Source organism: Rhincodon typus, chromosome 7 (genome assembly GCF_021869965.1).
Source record: "Rhincodon typus isolate 14 chromosome 7, sRhiTyp1.1, whole genome shotgun sequence".
NCBI classification, from domain to species: domain Eukaryota; kingdom Metazoa; phylum Chordata; class Chondrichthyes; order Orectolobiformes; family Rhincodontidae; genus Rhincodon; species Rhincodon typus.
In genome coordinates this window covers 46,921,259-46,942,790 of record NC_063338.1, presented here as the reverse complement: position 1 = coordinate 46,942,790, position 21,532 = coordinate 46,921,259, and the positions used below count along the sequence as shown (strand labels likewise).

The 21,532-nt window shown below is 40.4% G+C and overlaps 1 protein-coding gene across 4 annotated transcripts in view; it reads right to left on the bottom strand.

Moving 5' to 3' along the window:
* The window catches only part of myo3b (myosin IIIB), a 516,799-nt gene that overhangs the window by 385,772 nt on the left and 109,495 nt on the right, over window positions 1–21,532 (bottom strand). For all 4 annotated transcript variants that reach the window (XM_048598929.1, XM_048598928.1, XM_048598930.1 and 1 more), the window contains exon 8: window positions 3,011–3,076. In XM_048598929.1, the coding sequence (XP_048454886.1) occupies window positions 3,011–3,076 (66 nt within the window). The remainder of the gene's footprint in view (window positions 1–3,010; window positions 3,077–21,532) is intronic.

The window sequence follows — 21,532 nt, the reverse complement described above, 5'->3', positions numbered from 1 at the left end:
AACATATAAGTAAGAATGTTACGTTTCAGTTCTACAGAGCATTAGGGAGGCCACATCTTGTATACTGTGTGCTGCTTCAGCCTTCTTAAGGAAGGATGTAAATACATTTGAGGTACTTCAGGAGGAAATTTTAGAAATTGAAATCTAGAATGAGTGGGTTATCTTATGAGAAAAGGTTGGACTAAATGGGCTTGTTTCTGCTGGAGTTTAGGAAAATGAGAAGTGACATGATTGAAATGTATAAGATGCTGAATGGTCCTGACAAGGTGGATATGGAAAGATTGTTTCTTCGTGTGGGTAATTTTGGAATTAGGTTCCACTGTTTCAAAATTAGGGGTCACCCTTTTAGGATGAGGAGAAACATATTCCCTCAGAGAGTTGTAATTCGGAATTCTCTGCCTTGGAAGGTGTTAAAGGTGATGTAATCAAATATTTTTAAGATAGAGGTGAATAGACTTTTGGTAGGCAAGTCAATCAATGATTATCAGGGGTAGATGCGATTATGAAACCTGAAATACAAACAGATAAGCCATGAACTTATTGAATGGCAAAGCAGGTTCAAGCAGGCCAATGGTCTACTTCTGTTCCTACTTTACACGTTGGTATGTCCGCATATCCATTTAGCATGGAGGGTGCTCTTATCTGGGTTCGTCCTACACATACTGTGCTAGATTGCTTTTGTCTCTTGTCCAGACACACTCTGGCATACCCTTATGACATGAGCTGGGGTCCATACTGAAAGCCTCTGTATTCAGGGATCCTTCCTGGCAATACTGGGGTGGAGAGTAATGTATGAAGCAGTGGCATTTAACATAACATCGAACAAATAACACTTTACCGATAGCAAAATACATTGTACTTCTCTGAACTGGATTAAATTGTATGTTGTATTTACTACATGCAGGCATTTGAAGATCGTCCCCCTTTCTTATTTAAAGGGGTACCTCTTCAGCATTTAGCTGCATTTTAGCCCAATGCAACTGATCTCCACCATTTTGTTTCAAGTGGGTGCAATTTAGAGGACTATCTTGTGGGTCTGCAAGTTGGCTAAGCCAAAATAGCCACCAAGACGTCTAGGATTTGTGGTACTTGCAAGAAAGATCAATTTCACTGCCTGCTTCTTTCACATGGTCTTGTTTAGGTTCCAGTGGTCCTGGAGAGAAACAATTTACTACGTACACTCCATGTCTTGCACAATTAGTTGGCACCACAATATGTCAGTTGTATAATTATTATAAAAATTTCAATTTAGTATTATGTTAATTTTGTTTCAGATTGGATCTCATGTTTGGATCCCACTTTATCCTCAAAACAGATCGAGGAGCATTTGGGTACTACTTTCTATCTGGTGAAACTCGGGTAATCTAGTGCCAACCAAATCGACAATAAAAATAGGCATTATCTCTCTAACTCAGTGCTTATCATGCTGTGCTATCAAAAGCCAAGAGTTTCCTGAATATTCCTAACAGATTCCATGCAATTTTCAGATTATTTGAAAATTGAACTCATGTTTTCAATTTTTCGAGGTGCATTCTTACGTTTAATGGAAAATAAAAATATGTCAATTAAATAATGTTTTACTTTGTTTTCATTTCTGTTTAATGACACAGAACAGAAGAGATAGTTGGGGTTCCACAGGATTGCATAACTTTTTCTATGATTCCTTGTCCAAAAAAAGGCTGAAATTCACTGCTCTAACCCAACTATTTACAACTTGAAATAGGTAAAGGCCTGCTAAGAGAAACTAATGATATAGAAAGGATGATTTTAAAACATTATCAAAGAACAACTGAGGAGTACTGAAATGTCAGTAAGATAGTAAGCTATACAAATTGAGGCAGCACAGATTTACTCAGTTGATGCTGAGCTAGCCGATCTCAGTGAAGGTGGTGCAATGGGGCTACAAGTAGTCTCAGTTACCATTGATTAGGGAGAGGTAATTGGCCATGGTTCCCTGACTATTCTGAAACCCTTCCAGAACTGCGTGCGCAAAACTGTCAAGATCAGGTTTTCTTAGATGGCTATCGCCCATGGCCAAAAAACCTGCAGCAATTTACCTCCCGTTCCTGTCTCTCGCTCTCCCCAAACACATGCCCCAACACTGAAAATGCCTCACTGTCTTCACTCACCTTCAATCTTAGATCACTCAGTTATCCTGATCACTTGACCTGGTGCCTACAATATCACCAGTTACCAATTGTTTCTGTGATGCTTGCGGCAAGAGTAGCTGCCAAACTCTGATTTTACGTAGAGCTCTCAGTGGGTGAGATCTCTGCCATCACAAGTTTCAATGGTGGAGAAGACCCAACAAGTGGCCACTTAACTGCCTGAAGGATGCTTGACACCATCAGGGCCTCCTCCACACAATGGAGGGTGGCGGGGGGGCATTCCCTGCTGCTTCTCCAACTGGTGGGCAAGACCATATCAGCCTGACAAAATCCCAATGCCTGTAATACTGCATTCCTCCATTAGTTCTCTCCTACAAATATTACATACCTTGGAAAAATAGGAGCACATTACAGACAACATTTCCTAGTTTGAATGCAATGATTATACACATAATATATGCCATAGTTGAACTCGTTTGTTGTAATGCACAGATCCAGCATATGATACAATGTGCTACAACTGGCAGATGTTACTCCTCCCTGTCCAGACTTAGCAGGCATTTTATACAAATGTCTTCAAGTTTGTTTCTGTGCATTTTATAAATTTCAATGTTGTTGTGGTATCAGAGTTCAAGTACTACAATACAATGTCTTTTGCACTACTGTAATTATCATTTATGGCTGTTGAGAGTAATGAATCCTGTAAAAAGATTTTAAATTATGCAGTCTTTCATTGATTTAATATGTTTTGGGGGTAACAACATTTCAGCAAAGATATAAAATGGACAATAGCAGTTTGGCCATTTGTTAGATCAAAATGTAACATTGCAAGCTTGCTATCTTTGACAGGTGAGTTATATCACAGACATCTTTCAAATAAATTGAAAAGAAATCTCACTCACTGTGAAATGAAGTGGTTGAATCCTGCGCACCATTTTTCTGGGTGTAGTAAAGTAGGTGGAGGGTTTCTGAAAAGCAGAAACAAAATGAGAAGGCAAATAATAACAGATTGTTTTGTGTTAGATTTATTCCTTCATCCATATTTAACTGCTCAATTGGTTTCAAGTACAGAACTGCATACTATTAAATGTCCAGTTTTTATTCAACATAAAATGACAGAAGTGCATACAAAATGGAAACAATACTGAAAACTGCAATGCCTAACAATTCTACATATTTGGTAGCTAGTATGATGGAGAAATGTATTAACCAAAACTTGAAAATGTTCCATATATTTTGTAAAATCATTGCAAATTGCAAATTTTAGAACCATGGTTATCATAATAAAATTAGAAATGACTGGAGAAACTCAGCAGGCCTGGCAGAATCTGTGAAGAAAAAGCAGAGTCAGTATTTCAAACCCGATACCCTACTTCAAACCTGCTGAGTTCCTCCAGAAATTTCTAATTTGGTTTCAGACTTCGAACATCTGGAGTTCTTTGTTTTATTACCTTGGTTAACATGGCAAAAAGAAACGTAAAACTAATGATCAATGTGTCTGTTAAAATATTCAAATGAACCTCAATGCCACTTAACATTGCCAAAAGATATTATGGAAAATCATTTTCATTATTACAGCAATGTTTTAAACAGCATGCACAACTTCTGGCTTCACATTTTCAAAAAAGCATTGATACATAGCATAACTCAGGCTAGAGTGAGCACAATAATTAAAGCTAGTTATAAGTTGTATGTTAGGAGGACTCACTGATTGAATTGATTTTCTTTGTGGTTAAAATAAAAAGATAAGCATGGCTAATATACTAATTGTATGTGAAGAATAAATAATGTAAATGCAATCAGGAATTTTAAATTATGATTAAATGGTGAAAAAATGCAAAATGTACTCTTAAACGAAGCAAGAGAAATATTTGCCATTACTACATGAAATAAGCTGTTATCAAAATAAGTCAATGTTTAATTCCCTTAATACCAATCTAGATTAATACCTTGTGAAAAATGGAATAGGCAATTGTCATGATAAGTGACTGATAAAATACTCAGGGTCATGATGGATTTTATGCTTCTAGGCCCATGGAAACATCAGCTGTGAAAAAAAGTGTTAAGGGTCAAAAAACAAAAATCATAGTTGAGAGTAACATCCCACAGCTCCAATAAATTACCTTAAGGGATCAGACAGAAAGTTCACAGACTGTTATTTACCCGGAATTCTTTATCTTCCTTAAAATATTATGGTGTACATTGTCTAGTTCTAGCATCTGATGTATTGGATTGCTGAGGACACCAGTAAATGAGCCTGCTCAATTTCCTGTTCATTAATTTCAATGCAAAGAAATTTGGGTGGACTCCTTTATGAATGAGTAATCCTTCTAAACCACGTGTTGTGAGCAAACAGTCTAATACAACCAAGTATAGGAAAAAGAAAGTCTATCAGTAAACATTAGAAAAAAATCAACTGTTGTGCGCATTGTACAATGCCTTCTAGAATGAATGTGCTTAATGGGGTCAATGATCAAATTGGATTTCAGACTTTTGTTCTTCATCTGTAAACAATGGCTATAAGTGAATTATTCAATCCTAACTATGATTAAATCTGAGGAAGGGTCACTCGGCCCGAAATGTTAACTCTCATTCTCTCCAGAGATGCTGTCAGAGCTGCTGAGCTTTTCCAGCAATTTCTATTTTTGTCTCTGATTTACAGCATCTGCAGTTCTTTCTTTTTCTTGTGATTAAGTCAATTTTTTCCTTTGGATATCAACTTAAAAGAGAGAGCTAAAAAATTATGACTAGCAAAGGAGTTCAAATAATGTTTCAGTTGTATAAGTCTTTATTTCCAGAGAATCAGCCCCTAACTGGTGGGAATTCTCCTCGTCTTGCCGGTATTGCTTAAATTACCAGACCCTGAATTTCTGGTGGGGGTCAACTCCTCCAATTTCACTGGAAATAAAAGTGCCTCCATTTATATTGCCAACAATACTGGAATTTCCAAGCCGTGACATTAAGCCAGTAAATGTTAGACTGTAAATATTTAGTTTAATTAATGGTTCGCATTAGTAACTAAATATAAATTTTGCATAGAAAGCCATTGAGTAAAGTCACTGTTATCTCAGAGGATTGCTGTCTTATTAGAGAGAGACAACTAGTAGTGGTATGAGCATCACCACGCCTCAAGCAATGGTTGAGATTGAGAAGCTGGGTGCTTCATGGTAACCATTGCCACTACAAAAATTGAACACTTGTTGTTGGCATTACTCTGCATCATAAACCAGTCGTTCAGCCAACTGAGCTAACTGACCCTTATAGATGGCTATAACAATGCAGAAATTCAATATTATAATATCAAAATATTTTGAATATTTATGTATATGAAGATATATACTTTAACAAATACTTTTATTTCCATGCATCTCAATCATTGTGAAGGGAGAAATCAGGGAAACAGAAGAATAAGTTAATAAAAACAGGGAACAGCACTGTAGGAACTCCGAAATTTTGTGAATTTACCCAACGTACATTTATACTGTACAATTAATATAAAACATCCAAAGGGTGCTGAATGAAATTGATATCAACAAAGACATTGAGCTATCAAAGGGGACATTCAGGACTGCTGTCAAAAAGTCTGATCCAAGAGATAGGTTGAAGGAGCATTCATATATGACAACTACAAATTGAATTTTGTTTTGCTTGCAGCTCAAATAGCAGGTTTTATTTTTACTGGGCTACAATGCATCCACAGTAATGTTGAAATCTATACAAGTCTCTCGACTGTGGAAACATTTATAATTAAGCAAGCAGATGCTGGTCTTTGAATTACAGCCTATAAATGAGACAGCCCTATCTTACACTTCTTTCTGAACGTAAACAATCTAGAGTGTGGAAGTGACAGTACCAATTGTGCATATATTATGAACTGTTACTAAATAAACAGTCATCTGAAAAACAGGTTAAGAAAATTTCAGTGTGTATTTGAAAACAGCATAGATTTATTTCTACTAGAACAAAGATCTTAGATCCATCTAGAAGACGAATCAGAAATTTAACAAATCACAATAATAAGAATTACAAAAGATTAAAAAAAAATCAGAAGGCACTCCTTGTTCCATTATAAATTATAGGATCACAAAATAGGCATTTTGTGGTTAGAAATATTTCTGCCAACATACAAATATTCTTTTACTAAAATTTGACCAGAAAAGATACAAAGAACCATCAGCGATTTGGTGAAATGGAAATTCTTATCCATACCCAAGAATGTGATTCATTGGTTATTGAAAAATGACATAGGACACAGGAGGTTCCCTACTACTGGAGGGAATTTTAATTTACCTGATCCATAGACCCCGAGTCTGTCAGAATGGCAGGTTGTGTTTGCAGTCAAGCAGTAACCCTCCCCAGAATGGACCGACCACACACACAATTATAGGCTTAATGAAAGCCAAGGACCGGAAGGCTGGACCTCGAAAGTTTTAAAAAGTATATATGAGGCTCTGAACAAAGGGAGAAGTTTAAACATCGTCTTCAAGTTAAGCATGGTTAGGGACATACTTGGATTCGGGCATATTTATGTAATTCAGTCTCCATTTTAAAGCCATACATTCAACCATTTTATCAATGTAAAATTAGATTTGATTCTATTTATAGTGAAATAAAAACATACTGCAAAGCATAAAATTGAGAAATAGAGTTGCTTGAAAGTTTATCTAAAATTTAAGGCTGAGAAGCTAGAAGATATAGATCTATCACACTGCTACCCGGGTAGGATCCAAGTACAGAATAATATATTTTAATGGACACTTTCCTATATAAATGTGGACCCTGAAATTTGCATTGGGAAATGTTTGTAGGAACTATGTAAAGAAACAAGAGTTTTAGTATGTTTTTAAAGAGTCTCCTGCAGGTTTGCAAGACATTTTAAACAGATCCAGTATTAAAGATTTCAGCTTGTTTAGACAATAAAGTTTAACGTAATTAAAAAGAAAAACGCTGCGGTTGTTGGAAATCTGAATTCAACGGAGAATATTATGGAGATACTCTGTCTTCTCCCTTTTCAGGCAGTGCTTGTGCTCAAAGATGAAATACTTCCACTTGAGTTGAATGGGCTCTGAAATAGCACACGAGTCCAATACAAATCTGCAGACCCTGCAATGGGGTCAGGTCGTGCTTGAAGGATTTGGTCTCAGACCTCCTCAACCAGCCTTCTGTCATTGATCCGAGCGTCCTTGAACGCATCCCACAGCATGCTACATTGCAATGACACCCCAGCCTTGCACAAAGTAGAGAAGGCTATCTGCCAGCTCAAGAACAGCAAGGGTGCTGGAGCAGATGGTATTCCCGCTGAGACATTGAAGTGCAGAGGCGAAGAATTCCTGCTGCAGCTTTGCACCCTTGTCTCCCTTATCTGGAAGGAGGACAGCATCCTGGGAAATCTCCAAGATGCCACAGTCGTGAGTATTTTCAAAAAAGGGAACAGGTCCGACTGTGGTAATTACAGGAAATCTCCCCGCTGTCGGCCATTGGAGAAGTCATCACTAAGTTCCTCTTCAACTATCTGCTCCCTGTGGCTGAGGAACTCCTCCCAGAGTTGCAGTGTGCTTTTTGGCCATGGAGGAGCATAACGGGCATGATTTTCACTTTGACCACACACAGGCCTTTGACAACATCAATCAGGAAGCATTATGTGGTGTCATTCTCCACTTTGGTTACAGCATGAAGTCTGTCAGCATCCCTCACCTGCTCCATGAAGACATGGAAGTCATGGTAAAGACAAATGGCTCCACTACCAACCCATTCCCCATTCGGACCTGGGTCAAGCAGGGCTTTGTCATTGCCCCAACACTGTTCTTGATCTACCTCACTGCAATGCTTCACCGCACTACTGACAAGCTCCCTGCTCGAGTGTAGCTAACTTACAAAACCTGCGGGAAATTATTCAATCTCCGCCACCCTCAAATCAAAACCAAAGTCACCCTAACCAGTGTCATCGAGCTGCAATCTCAAAGGATGTACTCCTGACCACTGTCAGCACCTTTATGGAGGCACGTGAAAGCATGGGTCTCATCCTGAACATCTGCAAGACAAAGGCTCTCCACCAACCTGGCCTAGCACTGTGCAGTGAACCCCAAATCAACAAGGTCCATGGGGAAGCCTTACAGAATGTTGACCACTTCCAATACCTCAGGAGTGTCCTGTCAGCCAAAGCAGCTATTGATGGATATCCAGCACCGCCACCAGTATGCTAGTGCAGCCTTCGGCTGCCTGGGGAAAAGGATGTTCAAGAACAACAACATCAGATCCGACATCAAGATCATGATTTACAGAATTGTGATAGTTCCTACCTTCCTATATGGCTGTTGAGACGTGGACTGTCTACAGCGGACGCCTCAACGCACCGGAGCAGAACCACCAATGCTGCCTGCGCAAGATCCTGCAAATCCACTGGGAAGAAAGACGCACCAATACCAGCGTCCTCAAGCAGGCCAACATCCCCAGTGCCGAGGCACTGACCACCCCTGATTGGCTATAATGGGCTGGGCACATCATCTGCTCGACCAACACGTGACTCCCCAAGCAGGTTCTCTATTCCCAGCTTTGAAACAGCAGGCAAGCCACAGGTGGACAGAGGAAGCGCTTCAGGGATACCCTCAAGGCCTCACTGGCGGAATGCGGTATTCCCACAAACACCTAGGAATTACTGGCCCAAAGTGGAGGAGGAGAATCTGGAAAGGTGTTGAGCACTTCGAGACTTGCTGTCAGGAAAAAGTCACGTGAAAACAGCAAAATGACTGTGCTGCCACACTAACGCCCCACCCACCCGTTCTCATGATCACCTTCTGCCCAAATGTAATGGAGCCTGTGGTAGCTGCATCGGTCTGTACAGCCACCTACGGACTCATCCTCAGAGCAGAAGAAAGTCATCCTCATCTGTGAGGCACTGCCAATGAAAAAAAATGAACTTTGCTCTTTGGAGTTAAGTGCGCTCTCTTCGAGGCCTCAACATGATTCTGTGTGATCCTTACTATGTCCCTGGATTTGCTTGGTGCCCTCTTAATCAGGCCTTCACCATTTTCACCATCAGCATGGTGGGCTCTGTTGTTAGCAGTGCAGCCTCACAGTGCCAGCAACCCGGGTTCGATTCCACCCTTGGGAGACTGTGTGGAATTTGCACATTCTCGCAATGCCCATATGGGTTTCCTCCCTAAAGTATTTCCACTGAACTCCTCAGGGACTCCTCTGTAACACAATTCTGATTAAAGGAGACCCTTTGGGAGTCCAGTGTCAAGGATATGAACTTCATGTCCCACCCAGTGAGCTGAATTTGGTTCATTAAAGTCTCAATGTTGGGCAAATTGGTCTGGGAGAGGGCGCTGCAAAGGCAACACCAGCGGTACTTTCATTTGTCATCAGAGAGATAGTCTTTATGTTTCAGGCAATGACCTTTCATCCAAACTCTCAAACTAGGTCATTGACTGCAAACGTTAACCCATTTTCTTTCTCCATGGCTACAGCCAGACCTGCTTTGTATTTCCAGCAATTTTTAGTTTAACGTAATAGACATGCCATCCGGAAATGATGAACTCTGTTTCAGATTCCCCCTGTTTCCTTTTGTACAGAGGAGGAGAAGCAGTATGAAAACTACAAACATCGTAGACAAATTCTGTTAGCTATCCACTGCTTCAAAGAGGGAGAGGGTGGTATAATGATATTATTACCAGGCTAATAATCCATAACACCAGGCTTATGTTCTGGAGACAATGGGTTCAAATTCCACCATGGTAGGTAGTGAAATTTGAATTCAGTAAAATCAATGAAACCATTAAAAAATGGAATGAAACCAGATGGACCATCTGCCATCAACCTTCGCACTTTAAGTGACAATGGCAAACTCAGCTCAATCGACTTTGCAAAGTTTTCTTTACCACATCTGAACTAGCAGGAGAGCTGTCTCACAGACTAGTCAAGCAACAGCCTGACATTGTCTTTAAGATACAATGCTGTGAGTATGACTATCATAACACCATCACTAACCCTGGGTGTCCATGTGACAGTGGCATACAGTTGGGAGGCATTTGCCCTGGAAGTCCTCACTATTGACTCTGGGCCTGATGATGTCTCATGATATCAGGTCAACATGAGTCAGAAAACCTCTTGCTAACTACTCCTGACCAACCATCCTCAGCAAATGAATCAGTCCTCCTCCATACTCAACAGAAATTGGTGGAAGCTCTAAGAGTGGAAAGATTGCAGACTGTTTTGGGGAATTGAATGTCGGTCACCAGGCATGGATCAGCAGCACCACTACTGACCAAGATGGTTGAGTCTTAAAGGACATAGCTGCTAGATTAGGTGCATGGCAGGTGGCAAGAGAACCAACAAGAAGGAAAAACATACTTGACTCAATCCCCACCAATTTTTCCTGCTGCAGATGCATCTGCCCTTGTCAGTGTTAGTGAGAGTGACCACTACCAGACCTTGTGGAAATGAAGTCCAGTTTTCACACTGAAAATACCTTACATCATGCTGTGCGGTGTTATCACTATGCTAAATAGGATAGATTTTGAACACATCTAGCAACCCATCAGCAGTAGCAGAATTGTACTCAAACAGAAACTGTACCCTCATGGCTCAGCATATCTCCCAATCTACCATAGGAGTAAATCCCAATGAAAAGTGCAGGAGGGCATGCCAGGAGTAGCACCAAGTACAGCTAAAAAAAAGCTGTCAATTTGGTGATGCCACAGTATAGGAATACTTGTGTGCCAAAAATCAAATGGAGCAACAAATAGACAGAGAGAAGGAATCCCACAACCAATGGATGAGGTCTAAGCTCTGCAGGCCTGCTACAACTCATTGCAAATGCCCCTACTCTCAATGATGGGGGAGCCCAGCATATCAGTGCAAAGGATAAGACTGAAGCCATTGTATCCATCTTCAATCAGAAGTGCTGAGTGAATGATCCATCTCTCTCCTCCTGAGGTCTCCAGCATCAGGGTTGCCAGTCTTCAGCCAATTCAATTCACTCCATGCAATATCAATAAATACCTGAAAACACTGGGTATTGCAAAGGCTATGGGGTGTGATACCATCCCAACAATAGATGTAAAGACTTGTTCTCCACAACTTGCTGCAGCCCTAGCCAAGCTGTTCCAGCAGAGCTACAACAGTAGTATTTGCACGGCAAAGTGGAAAATTTCCCAAGCACATCCCTGCACACAAAAATGAGGACACATATTATCAGCAATTACTGCCCCATCAGTTTAGTCTCGATCATCAGTAAAGCTGGAAGATGTCATCAACAGTGACAACAAGCAGCACCTGCTCAGCCATAACCTGCTCACTGATACTCAACTTGGGCCCTGCCAGAAACACTCAGCTCCTGGTTCAAACACAGACAGAAGTGTGGAATTCCAGAGGTAAGGTGAGTGGGACCGGTCATGACATCATGGCTACATTTGGACAAATGTGGCATCAAGGAGCTCTAGAAAAATGTACAGTCAACGGGCATCAGGGAGAAATCTGTCGGCTGGTTAGTCATGCCTATCACAGAGAAAGATGGTGATAGAACATAGAACGTAGTACAGCACAGGAAGAGGCCCTTTGGCCCACCATGTGTCTGCCAACCATGATGCAAATCTAAACCAATCCTGACTATCCACACATGGTCCATATCCCTTCATTCCCTGCCTCTTCATGTGCCTGTCTAAATGCCTCTTAAACGTAGCTATCATACCTGCTTCTACCAACTTCCCTGGCAGCACATTCCAGGCACCTACCACCCTCTATGTAAAAAAACTTGCCCTTCACATCTCCTTCAAACTTTCACCCTCTCACCTTAAACCTATGGCTCCTAGTGTGGGACATATCATCCTGGGAAAAAGACTCCAGTTATCCACGCTCCTAATGCCTCTCTTAATTTTACATTCTTATTATCAGGTTGCCCCTCAGCCTTCAGTGCTTTCCCAAAAACAATCTAAATTTGTCCAGTCTCACCTTACAATTAATACACTCAATCCAGGTAACATCCTAGTAAACCTCTTTTGTACCTTCTCCAAAGCCTCCACAGTCTTCCTATAGTGTGGCAACCAGAATTGCACACAATACTCAAATGTGGCCTAACAGCTTTAACTGTTTTATACAGCTGCAACATGACTTGCCAACTTTTATACTCAAGTGTCTAGCTGATGGAGGCAAGCATGCCATATGCCTTCTGTATCACCTTATTTTTTTTCTTCATTCATTAATAGGATGTGGACATTGCTGGCTAGGCAGCATTTATTGGCCATCCCTAATTGCCCAGAGGGCAGTTCAGAGTCAACCACATTGCTGTGGGCCTGGAGTCGCATAAAGGCCAGACCAGATGAGGGCAATTTCCTTCCCTAAAGGACATTAGTGAACCAGATGGGTTTTTCCAACAATTGAGAATGGATTCATGGTCATCATTAGATTGTTAATTCCAGATGTTTTATTGAATTCAAATTCCACCATCTGCCATGGCAGGATTTGAACCCAGGTCCCCAGAATGTTATCCAGGTCTCTGGATTAACAGTCCAGCAATAATACCACTAGGCCATCGCCTCCTCCACTTGTGTTGGCACTTTCATGTAGCTATGGACTTGCACCCCCAAGATCCCTCTGTATATCAATGTTCCTAAAGGTCCTAACATTTACTGTATACTGAATCAGAGATAGTAGGAACTGCAGATGCTGGAGAATCCGAGACAACAAGGTGCAGGGCTGGATGAACACAGCAGGCCAAGCAGCATCATAGGAGCAGAGAGGCTGACGTTTCGGGCCTAGACCCTTCATCAGAAAAGGGGGAGGGGAAGGGGGTTCTGAAATAAAAAGGGAGAGAGTGGGAGGCGGATAGAAGATGGATAGAGGAGAGGATAGGTGGAGAGGAAACAAACAGGTCGAAGAGGCGGGGATGGAGCCAGTAAAGGTAAGTGTAGGTGGGGAGTTAGGAAGGGGATAGGTCAGTCCAGGGAGGACGGACAGGTCAAGGGGGCAGGATGAGGTTGGTCGGTAGGAGATGGAGGTGCGGCTTGAGGTGGGAGGAGGGGATAGGTGGGAGGAAGAACAGGTTAGGGAGGCAGGGACGAGCTGGACTGGTTTTGGGATGCGGTAGGGGGAGGGGAGATTTTGAAACTTGTGAAATCCACATTGATACCATTGGGTTGCAGGGTTCCTGTATACTTTCCTCTTGCATTTAACCTTCCAAACTGCATCACCTCACACTTACAGTGATGGTTTTTGGAGGTCAGTCATCTCAGCTCCAGGACATGTCTGCAGCAGCTCCACAGGGTAGTGTTCTAGGCCCAATTATCTTTATCTGCTTCGTCAGTGATCTTTCCTTTCATCATAAAGTCGAAATTGGGAAGTTCAGAGATGATTGGACAATATTCGACACTATTTATGACTCTTCAGATACTGAAGCAGCCCATGTCCAAAAACAGCAAGACCTGGGCAATATCCAAGTTTGGGCTGACAAGAGACAAGTAAAATTTGTTCCAAACAAGTGACAATGGTAATTTCCAACACAAGAGAATCTAACCATTATGCTTTGATATTACTATCACTTAATTCCGCATTATCAACATTTTGGCGGTTAGCATGGACTAGAAACTGAACTGGGCCAGCCATATAAATACCTTGGTTACAAGAACAGGTCAGAGGCTAGGAATCCTGCAGCAAAGCTTGTCCATCATCCACAAGGCATAAGTCAGGAGTGTGATGGTTTACTCCCCATTTTCCTAGATAAATGCAGCTTGAACAACATTCAAAGCAGCTGAAGAAGGGTCTAGGCCCAAAACGTCAGCTTTCCTGCTCCTCTGATGCTGCTTGGCCTGCAGTGTTCATCCAGCTCTACACCTTGTTATCTCAGATTCTCCAGCATCTGCAGTTCCTACTATCTCTGAAACAATTCAAAGCAGCTCGCTTGATTGGCACCACATCCACAAACTCTGTCAACCACTAAACAAAGTAGCAGCAATGTTTTAAGGATGCCTTGTGGTATTACCATTAGGCTAATAATCCAGAGACCAAGGTAATGTTCTCAGGATCTAGGTTTGAATTCCACTAGAGCAGGTAGAAAAGAGATCTAGATTTAAAAATCTAATGATGACCATGAAACCATTGTCGATTGGCATAAAAACCCATCTAGTTCACTAATGATTTTTGCGCTAGGTAAATTCCATCCTTGGCCAATCTGAACTAGATGTGATCCCAGACCCCAGCAATGTGGCTGACTCTTACCTGCCCTCTGAAATGGCCTAGCAAGTCACTCAGTTGTACATCACTCTTAATCCAAGCGCAACTCAGGATGGGAAATAAATGGTGGCCTAGCTAGTGATGCCCACATCCCATGAGCAAATCATAAAAAAATCTACAGGACGCACTGCAAAAAATTCACCAAGGCTCATTCGTCAGCACCTTCCAAACCAAGGACAACTACCTTTGAAAGAATAATGGCCGCAAATACACAGTAACATTACCACCTCCTCTAAGTTCCTCTCCAAGACACTCAACATCCTGACTTGAAAATACTATCATAGTCATACACTGTCACTTGGTCAAAATTCTGGAACTTCTTCTCCAACTGCATTGTGCTGTATACTAAATGTACTTCTGAAGATTACCTATCTTCCACTGACACCTATCAGAGCATATAATTTTAATGTCAGCCACCCACTTCTCTTAGATTGGCAGAAGACTATGAGGAGTTGGGTGGGAATTTATTTGTAGCACAAGTTTGTATGTTTGAGGAAATATTTATTTACATTTGGAGGCGAATTAATTCCCTTTTAAAGAGAAAATCAAGAAAGTGATGATACTCTGAAAGTTATCAAAGTATAGTTTGAGAAAACATTCCTTAAAGGAAGTGAAAGCAAGTACTGGAAGTTAAATACTCAACTTCCATTGTGTTCCTACATAATCAATTGTGATTGGGAATAACTTCTGAAAGTAAAAGAACATGGAAAATTTGCGGTTCTTCCTGTACAGACATAACTTGCAAATGGTGTTCAAGACAATGACATCAGGATGGTGGCAACTGTGACATATGTCCAGTAGAATGCTTTGTTACAAAGTATGCTATCTGCTATTGTATTGACTACGCCACAAAGGTTGCTAAAATAGATCATTGTTAAGACACATTTCTCCACAAATGTAGATCATGCATTCTGTGGGTCTCATTCCTTTGGAACCAAGAAGCCAGATTACAAACAACGACTCAATTTGAGCATTAGTAAAATTGTTCTCCTCAGGATTCTGCAAAAGCAGTAGCTTCAGACATAGCCATCAGTCACATTTCCACAGATGCTCCAAAGAAGCATTAACTGTTTTTTCCTCCACAGATGTTGCCAGACCTGCTGAGTTTCTCCAGCGATTGTTGTTTGTGTTTCAGATTTCCAGCAACCAAAGTTCTTGGTTTTATTATAATCAGTTTGTCAGCACGCCTTTAAGAGAAGTACTCATGACATATCACTTGATAAAAGCATATCACCTGAGTGTATAAAGATTTAAGACTCCATTTTATTTGGGTCTCATTAAGCATAATGTGCGAAAGGAAGCATGGTATTAGTTGTAATTGAGTAGCTTAATGTCAGCCCGGCACTGACTGCCTGTGAATATAGTATTTGTAAATATTATTGACCTGTAATAAACATCGGTTGGATATTTCAATACTATGATATCCACATCCAGGTCTATGTTACAAGGGCTAACGAGCATTGCTTCATCAGTTATAGATATCCTGCAGGAAGCAAAATGTACATCATACTGTACATTGAAACAAGTTTACAATTTCTCATTTTAATATGGCAATTTAGAAACAAACTTAGTTCTGCTACATCCATCAAGAAACATTAAGACATAACAATCAGCCGAAATAATCACTACAGTAGTAGCATTTGCAAGTTTCTAAAAATGCAATATTTTATTAAGTGGATTATAATGATTTGTATATTGCTTAATCAGAATCTAACATCACAGCTGGCCAAAATGAAACGGGTCCATCTTGCACAAGACCAGTAATGTCGCTTAACAGACAGCATTGGTCCAACATATGAAGCTAATTAGAATAATCAACTTATACAAGAGATAAAATTACTTCAACTCTCCATTTTTTATGTGCCTATTTTAATTCCTCTTCACATCATAAAACATTACAAATATTATACCCTGGAAAGAGTTTATCAAGGGCATAAAAGATATTTTTGTTTCAGCAGGTCTCAATTGAACAGATTGGATCATAAAATCCTGCTTCTTTGTTACTAATGATGTGAATAATTTGCTTAAACATCAAACACCTGTTTCAGTATACAGGTCTTGGCATGTTAAAAGAGAAACAGATCTTCCCTTTCTTTAACAATTTGGTGGGTGAGTATAATTATTTAAAAGAATGAATCCCAAAATAATTGCAACTTAATTGTTTTCTAGCTTGTTCTTTTAGATTTAATTAAGCATAATTGTAACATGTCTGCCCAAGATAGACATTTCTGGAAACATGTGAAAAATCATGGATGCACTGAACTGTACTGATTTAGTTATGGCATGAGATACATTTTAAGGAAAATCATTTGAGGTTGTTTATACTTGCAATATTGTCCCCCCTTCCTGAAGTCATTGACTCTTTCTCTGGGTGCAGTTGTGTCGGCAATTATACATCACCTAAGGGGCCAATATTTGACAATGAAGCATATCACAGCAAAGTCAGATACTAACTGATTATAAATCAAGAGCAGGAATTCAGAATGATTTCCAAACTTTAACACTGCACATGAGATCAGTTAGACTCCAACCTAGGATCTTCCTTGTTTGTACAATTCATTGGTAAACATTACCATTGCATCATGAAGGACCCCTGCATGTTCTTTTCGTAGTATAAAAAGATTCATATTAATCACAATAAAGTAATTAAAAGGACATAATTCTGGCATTGATAAGAAAGCAGACGCCAGTCTAGAATGAGACTGCAAAGAGAGAGGTCTTAGTCACTTCACTAAAGAACTGTATTTGATAAGCCATGCACAAATTTAAACAAAGAAGTGTTTAGTACCTAAGGAGTCTAACTGCGTTACTTACTAATGATGAACAAACAATCTCTGGAAAAGTGTATGTGCAAACCCCCATAGGGTGACACATTCCAGACTGGAGTCTCAAACTGCAGGTCACAGTAGTGACTTAACGCACAAGACAATTCATGCTGGCAGTGAGGGACAAAAATATCCAGAATCAGGATTTGAAGTTAATACAGAGTCCAAAGAATACAGCAAAAAAGGAGAAGGATCTCGGAAAAGTTTCAAAGATGCAGCTGAATAAAATGGGGGAAGACTCCAAAGGCAGGTCAAGACCTTGCCAGGCTTATAGAAAAATAAAGCTGGAGAAGAATTATGACATACAAATTAGGAATAGTTTATGTTCTAGACAAGGGTAAGTGATGGGTGAAATGTTATCAATGTGGATTGAGATGAGAAAGATAATGTTATTCTTGTAGAAATAGCAGTTTCTTATTCAATGGTCATCGCTAACCATTTACCAGCAATTGAGAAAAAATGCAGACAGATTCAGGTAGCTTAAAACATCTGAGAGGGAGTTCACAAAGGTCAGACAATTTAGTGTGCAACGGTGATCAAAATACGTTCCAACAAACCAAGTGCTTAAAAGGTACCGCAAGTAAAAGCAATATTTCACAAAAAAGGCTTTCTAAGATTACAAAAGGATATTGATTGAACAGATCAATGGGCTGAAAATGGCAGATGGAGTTCAATCTGGATCAAGCAAGGTATTGCATTTTGGTAGAACAAACGAGGGTAGGGCTTATGCAATTAATGGTAGGGCCTTGGGATCCAGGGATGCAGGTGATTAACTCTTTGAAGTTTACGTCACATACAGACAGGATGATTAAAAAGGCATTCGGCACCTTTGCCTTCACTGCTCAGTCCTTTGACTATAGGAGTTGGGAAATCATGTTGAGATTGTACAGGACATTGGCGAGGGCTCTTCTGGAATATTACGTCTAGTTCTGGTCACCCAGTTATAAGAAAGATATTATCAAGCTGGAGAGAGTTCAGAAGAGATTTACCTGGATGTTGCCGGGTATGGAATGTTTGAGTTATAAAGACAGGCTGGATAGGCTGGGATTTTTTTCACTGGAGTGTAGGAGGTTGAGAGGCGATTTGATGGATGTTTATAATATAATGAGAGGTATAGACAGAGTTAATGGTAGTTGTCTTTTCCTAGGATGGGGGATTTCAAGACCAGGGGAGACATGTTTAAGAGATTTTTAAAAAAGCCATGACAGGCAATTTTTTTCACACAGAGGGTGGTTCACCTGTGGAATAAACTTCCTGAGGAAGTGGTGGATGCAGGTACGATTATAATGTTTAAAAGACATTTGAATAGATACATGAAGGTTTGGAGGGACATGGGCCAGGAGCAGGCAGGTGGGCCTAGTTTAGTTTGGGATTATGTTCGGCATGGACTAGTTGGACCAAAGGGTTGTTTCCATGCTGTGTGACTCTAAGACTCTATAACAGTGGAACAATTCAAAGTTGATGCAAAGAGAAATCCAACAGAAAATTCACAGAAGACATTGAGACATCATGAAGTACAGAACAAGAGCACAACAATCAGTGCAGTGGCCAAACATTTCAAGAGATAAGCAAGATTTCACTTTATTGTGTTAAACATGCAACTAAATGCCTACAGAGCCAATGCCACAGCAAGATTTCCAGAAAGGCCACAAGAAAGGCTAACAATGGATGTGTTTGATTGACTATGAAGATATACTTAGTCGTAGTCAACTAGTAGTGGCAAGATTTCATTCATTGACTGCAAACTCAGTGATCAGAGCACTATAAAGGAACTTTGCAATGCAGAGTTTCCTGAAAGAATTAGTATCAGAAAATGGACCTCAACTCTAGAGCAGGAATTTCAGGAAGCCCACTTTGGAGGCAAACATCAATCAGGTGACAGGTTCCCCACTCAATCCTCCCTCTAATAGAGAGGTGTAAAGAGGAGCAAAGACTATGAAGTCACTGATGCATAAAAATCCTGACTGGTAATTAGGTCTACTCAGTTACAATGAGTACTTGATAGTGGAATTATTAATGGGGAGGAGGTAAAAAAACAACATGTTCCAGTTTTAGACACAACCTCAAGCCAAACGTTACCTCTAAAGACCATGAGAAAGTAAAACAACTAGAAAAAAGCCACAGCAAAAAGCAGCAGCAGTAATACAACTTTGGACACAGAGTGAAAACTCTTGCCAACCTTAAAGCCAGGGCAGAAAGTCCGAAGCCACAGTTATCAGAGAAACAGATCAACCAGAATCCCTGAAGGGACATTCAAGGGGAATACGAAGGCATTGATCTTACTTGAGCCAACAAGTGAGACTGGGTATGATTATCCCAAACTATGGAACAGTCACGCATATACTACATCAGACGGCCTTCAGAATGGTACAACTATTCGAGTGCAACACCATCTCGCTAGTATTGAACTCAAACAAATCAATTCAAACTTTTGGGATGGGTGGCGGCTGTTGGTGGCCGGAGGAATGGTTGGTCAATGAAAGGAAAGGATATAGTGATAACGGTGTTGATAGCAATAATGGAGATAGTGTTGTTTGTTGGATAAGACTGAAGATAACAGGAACTGATAAGCGACTTTACAATGGGCTATTACGTCAGTGGAATTAAGCTGAGTCATTCAGGCCTGCTAAAAGCTTAGATTGCAGGAAAGTAGGGGTAACTGCTGTCTCTGCCAAATAAGGACAAAATATTTGGGATTGGTCACGTGCATGGATAATTCAAAATAAGGCACACACTTGACACAGTGACCTGTGTACAAAGCAGTCCAGAAAATCCTTTCTTTTCAGCAAGACTTTGAAGAATAACTCTGCAGAGGGTAACCTATGTCAAGAGGCATGATGAAGACATTGAGAAGAGTTCCAGCCTGGCCAGCTGCCAACTCTCCCAGTGATAACATTTGGGATTACTTACAGAACCCAGGGTAATGAAAAACAGTGATTGAGATATCTCTAATAGTTAAAAGTATGTGTTATTCGTTTAAGTACTTAATAAATCAATCGAGTTTTATAGAGCTCTAAGTGTCTCTCCTGTATCTTTGTCAATGTTATCTCTTAGAGACGAGCAACATGTTGTTAATAATGATATTAATGATTATAAAGTCCAAGTTAAGTAAATAAAAGTAAATGACTGGAATAATAGAGAGTCACAGAAAGAGAGTCATAGAGTCATAGAATCATAGAGTCATAGAATCATAGAGTCCTACAGCACGGAGACAGGCCTTCGGCCCAAATTGGTCCATGCCGATCAAAATGTCCATCCACGCTAAGACCACTTCCCTGCACTTGGCCCATAACCTTCTAATCCTTTCCTATCCATGTATTCATCCAAATGCCTTTTAAATTTTGTTAATGTATCCACCTCAACCACTTCCGCTGGCAGCTCATTCCATATGCATACCACCCTTTGTGTAAAAAAAAAGTTGCCCCTCAGCTTCCCATGTATTCTTTCCCCTCTTACCGTAAACTGACGCCCTCTAGTCCTCAATTCCCCAACCCTGGGAAAAAGACTGACTGCATTATGCTCGAAAGAAGAATGTCCTAGCTTGTCCAACCTCTCCCTATAACTCAGTCCCTTCAGTCCTGGCAACATCCTTATAGATTTCTTCTGCATTCTTTCCAGTTTAATAACATCCTTCCTATAGCAAGGTGACCAAATCTGAACACAATACTCCAAGTGCAGCCTCACCAACATCCTGTACAACTGCAACATAACTTCCCAACTTCTATACTCAGTGCTTTGACTGATGAAGGCGAGTGTGCCAAAAGCCTCCTTCATTGTCCTGTCTCCCTTGACTCCACTTTGAGAGAACCGTGCACCTGAACTCCAACGTCCCTCTGTTCCAGTACACTCCTTAAGACCTTACCATTCATCGTGAATGTAGATCAAATACAGAGTAACCTGAGGGGAAATGTGGTATAATCAGATTGATGTATATCACAATGATGCAACTGATGACACAGCTCTGATATCAGTTTGGGGAGAAGATATCAGTCCAGAATAAGTATGTTAAGAGAGAGGTCTTAGACACCACACCAAAGAACTGTATTTGATAATCTATGTACAGATGTAAATAAAGGAATGTTACAGCACATAAGGAGTTGGAGAGCCTTACTAGTGATGAGGAGCAAGCAATACCAAGGACAGTATATGTGCAAACATCCTCAGGCTGAGGATAATCCAGATTGATATTTTACGGTGCATGTAGCAGTATTAGCTTAAAACACAGGATAAACCACTTTTAAATTTTAAAAATGCCTTTTACTTTGCTATTTTCTCCTCCCCTTCTCTAAAGTTTACACTGAATAGATTAATGCTAGTCTTTCTAGGTAACACATGAATGCAGTTGTTTTTTGGTTAAAAATGCACAAAGGA